This window comes from Nothoprocta perdicaria, unplaced genomic scaffold (assembly GCF_003342845.1).
Source record: "Nothoprocta perdicaria isolate Ctin4 unplaced genomic scaffold, notPer1 scaffold_10, whole genome shotgun sequence".
NCBI classification, from domain to species: domain Eukaryota; kingdom Metazoa; phylum Chordata; class Aves; order Tinamiformes; family Tinamidae; genus Nothoprocta; species Nothoprocta perdicaria.
The window spans coordinates 7,670,482-7,674,192 of NW_020454094.1; the positions used below are offsets into that span (position 1 = coordinate 7,670,482).

The window sequence follows — 3,711 nt, forward strand, 5'->3', positions numbered from 1 at the left end:
GCCGCCACGCCCGGAAGCGGGAGGGCGGCGCTTCCTCCTCTCCCGCTAACGGGCGCTGCCCGGAAGCGCCTGGCGGGATGTGGGGCGGGGCGGCCGCGCTGGCCCCGCCCCCGCGTTGCCATGGCGGCGCGTTGCTAGGAGACAGCGCCCCCCCCCCGCGTTACCATGGAGACACCCGCGGCCCGTGTCGCTCTGTCGCGACAGTGCAACCCCCCCCCCCCCACACACACACACCCCCGAGGGACAGGGGGGACCCCGAGTCAGGAGCCGCGCGGGGGTGGGGGGAGAGGCCGCAATAACGGTGGTTTGTCCCCAAAACGGAGCCCCGCAAAGGAGAGCGGATCCGGGAGGGATGCGGGAGCCCCTCCAGAGCCGGGCCGCCACGGAGCCTCTGGAGCAGGGGGACAGCAGGGCGCAGGGAGAGCCTGGAGCCTGAAGGACGCGGCCATGTCCCGGCCGGGTCCCGCAGGAGCCGCCCGCGCCGCGGACACGCCGCCCTCCCGCGCGGCCCCGCGCTCGAATGGATGAAAAGGAAGAAAAAAAGAAACAACAAAAAGGATAGATTTAGCGATCGGGGGCTTTGAAATGTCGGCGGCTGCCGCGGGGCTCCTCTGTCCTGCGGAGCGGGGCCGGCTCCGTTAGCGGGAGCGGCGGGGGCTGCGGCGGGGGCCGCGCTGCCTGGCACGGAGCCCTGCCGCCGTGGCGCGGCGGGGCCGTGCCCAAATCCCCGCGCCGCACGGACGGGAATCCGCCCCCCGCGCTGGGATCTGATCTGGGAATCCCTCTGGGAATGGGGTGTTAGAGGGTAAATCCCGCCTGTCCGCAGCCCGGGAGCAGGGACTGTTCCCGTGCGGATGGACGGGGTGAGCCACCCCGGGCTGAGACGCTCCCCGCGCGGCGTCTCCCGAGGGCAATTCCCTAAATCCGTGTCCCCAGGCAGGAATTGCAGCACCCTGGACAGCGCCAGCTATGGGGCAGGGGGACCGTCCCGGGACCGCTATGGGGCAGCGGGTCTGTCCCCAGGGGAGCCGGCTCTGTCCCCAGGGATGCTGCGGACCCCTGCACTGCAGCTGCCACCCCAGAATGTCCCCAAGGGGGCTGGGAGGGATCCCGCACCCCTCGAATCGCCCCAGCCGGGCAGCAGAGCCCCCCACGTCCCGGACATCACCCCGCACAGCAGCTCGGTTCATCCATTCCTTCCCTTTAATAGACACAGCGAGCTGCACTGCAGCAGCGGGAGCCCGGCCGGCCCGTCCCGCCGCGCTGAGGTAGAGGTGACGCAGCCCCTGCTCCGGCACCCGAGGGGCGGCCGGGCGGGAGGAGGCGCCACCCGCCCAACGAGGTAGTTCAGGGTGCCCAGCACGGCGCCCTCCGCTCTCCCGGGAGCGGCACGGGGTCCCTCTGCGCCCAAACAGCCCCCGCACATCCCCAGTCCCACCACCTCCCCCAGTATCTGCCCGTGCTGGTGAGCGGATCCCCCAGCGCAGCACTTTTGTGCACGCCATGGGGACATGGCACCCTGGGGACAAGGGCGAGGGGGGCACGGGCGGTGGGGACAGCGCGGGGTTGTGAGGAGGGCACACAGTGCGGGTGCATCCCCAGTGCACTGGGATGCACTGGGGCACGGCGCCGGCAGCAAGCGTGTCCCCAGGGCGTGCGGGACCCGGCTGCGGGTGACGAGCGGGGCAGCAGGGCCAGCGGGAGCTCTTGTGCGGGCACAGGAGGTGCCTGTGCAGGAGGGTGGGCACGGGGGGCTCTCCTGGGGGCTAGTGGCAAAACACAGCCTCGCGGAGCACCAAGAGGCGGCCCTGGGAGCCCTGTGCCGCCTTGGTGGCCCAGCCGTGTCCCCCATCCCGCCACCACCTGCCTCACGTCCAGGAGCAGGAGCAGCCCCTGGGCTGGACAGGAGCAGCCAGGAGCAGCCAGGAGCAGCCCCCCGGGAGCTGCTGGTGCCGGTGGACACAACCCTGCCCCAGCCCAGGGGTGCTGGGTCTCGCTGGGCCAGGCCACGTCGTGGTCCCTGTGGCCGAGGCACCGTCCCGGCGTTCCCGCGGCGCTACGGGGCGGCGCGGGCGGCCGCGCGGCTCTGCGCCGGCGGCAGCGGCTCCGCGGCGGCCGCGGGGCTCGGCTGGCTCCGCGCGCTGCCTCCGCCGGGCGCCGCGGGCCGCCGCGCGAACAGGACGCCTGCGGGGCCGGAGAGACGGCGTTAGGGCACCCCGGGGCCCGCCCTGCACCCCCCATCCTGTCCCTTCCAGGTGTCTCTGTCCCCGGCTCCCCCTTATCCAGGCTCCCGGAGATGTCCTTGACCATGCGGGACAATCCCTGGGGTGGCCTGCGACAACGTGGCCATCAGGCCCTAACGTTTCCCAGTGCTGACCTTTCCAGCCCCTTAAATGTTCATTTGTGGTTGGAAAAGCCTCCTGGTTTGATTAGGGGTCTCTGCAGGCAGGCAGAGCCCTGGGGGCCGTGGGGACTGGCTTGGCCATTGCAGCAGTGCCCGGGGGAGGTCTCTGCCCTGCCTGGCACCGAGGGGCTGCCTCCTGACACCCGGGGCTTCCCTGGACTCCCCAGTGTAGTGCCAGTGGGGCCAATGTGGGCGCATCCTCCTTGGGCACCCAGCTTGGGGCCACTGGGCTCTGGGTAGGTGCCCCTTGGTGCTCTGCCCCACCAAAGTGTCCCAGCATCATCCCCCGAGCCCAGCTTCCCTTCCGGCATCTTTGCCTTTTCTCTGCATCCACCAAGCCTCCTTGCACCCAACACCCGAGGGGTCTCACTAGGCACTTCAGCATTGGAATGGCCCCAAATCCAAGCCCTCTCCATGGAGTCTTCCTGTTTGGGATTGCCCAAGGGCCTTTTTGCACCTGAGTCCCATCCATTCATCCACTCACCCATCCATCCATCCCCACTTGGCCCCTCCTAGGGGACAATTTCCAGCCTTGTTGTCCCCCTCCTTCGCCTGCCCCCTCTCCCCAGGCCCTGCCACTTCATTACAATGGATTTTATAGTAAAGACATCAGATTGAAGGAAGGACTTGCTGGCCAGGCAGTGGCTATAAGTTATTGGATTTCCCGGCCGCAATTACACGGGCCAAGCGGCCCTTCTATTTACCTGTGTAGACAACTCCATTTATTTCTATTGACATGTTGATACTGCTAATGCCGTTGGTGGACAGGTTCAATGCGGTCTCCTGTCTGTCATCTGGGGAGAGGAAATACCAATATGAGCATTAAGAGAAACAGAAACAAGAACTGACTGGAGAGAGAAATGGGGCCCTGGGCTCCCTGGGCAGCTCTGCCCTGCTCTCCTGGCAGAAACCTGCTCATCTCCGGCTGGGAGAACCGCAGGGATGTGGCGAGTCCCTTGGGTGACCACAGCACTTGGTGGCAGGGGATGTTGGCAGGGGACGTGCATCCTGGCCTGCCTGGCCGGACCGTGCACCCATCCCGGGTTCCCGAGGCTATCGGGGATGAGACCCCTCCGGACTCCGCACTGGGCTGTCCCCAGGGCAGGTGCCGCCCGCCGTGCCCGCTACCTCGGCTGGAGACCTTGATGTTCATGGGGAAGTGGGAGGCCATGGCCAGGAGGTTGTGCTGCAGCGCGTGCTGCATGAGCCGCTGCTGCTCCTCCGCCGTCAGCGCCGCCTTCTTCTCCGGCGGCTCCCCGGCGTCCAGCCGGTCGCGGAGCTGCTCCAGCGCCGCGGCCTGCGCCACG

At 68.4% G+C, this 3,711-nt stretch overlaps 1 protein-coding gene across 1 annotated transcript in view; it reads right to left on the reverse strand.

Annotated features, from left to right (window-relative positions):
* Window positions 1-2,095: 2,095 nt before the first annotated feature.
* Window positions 2,096-3,711, reverse strand: part of ARID3C (AT-rich interaction domain 3C) — a gene marked incomplete at its 3' end in the record, with an annotated part of 16,825 nt that continues 15,209 nt past the window's right edge. Inside the window, exons 7-9 of the mRNA XM_026039106.1 lie at window positions 3,533-3,701; window positions 3,109-3,198; window positions 2,096-2,184 (exon numbers count right to left, since the gene is read on the reverse strand). Coding sequence (XP_025894891.1) covers window positions 2,096-2,184; window positions 3,109-3,198; window positions 3,533-3,701 — 348 coding nt within the window. The remainder of the gene's footprint in view (window positions 2,185-3,108; window positions 3,199-3,532; window positions 3,702-3,711) is intronic.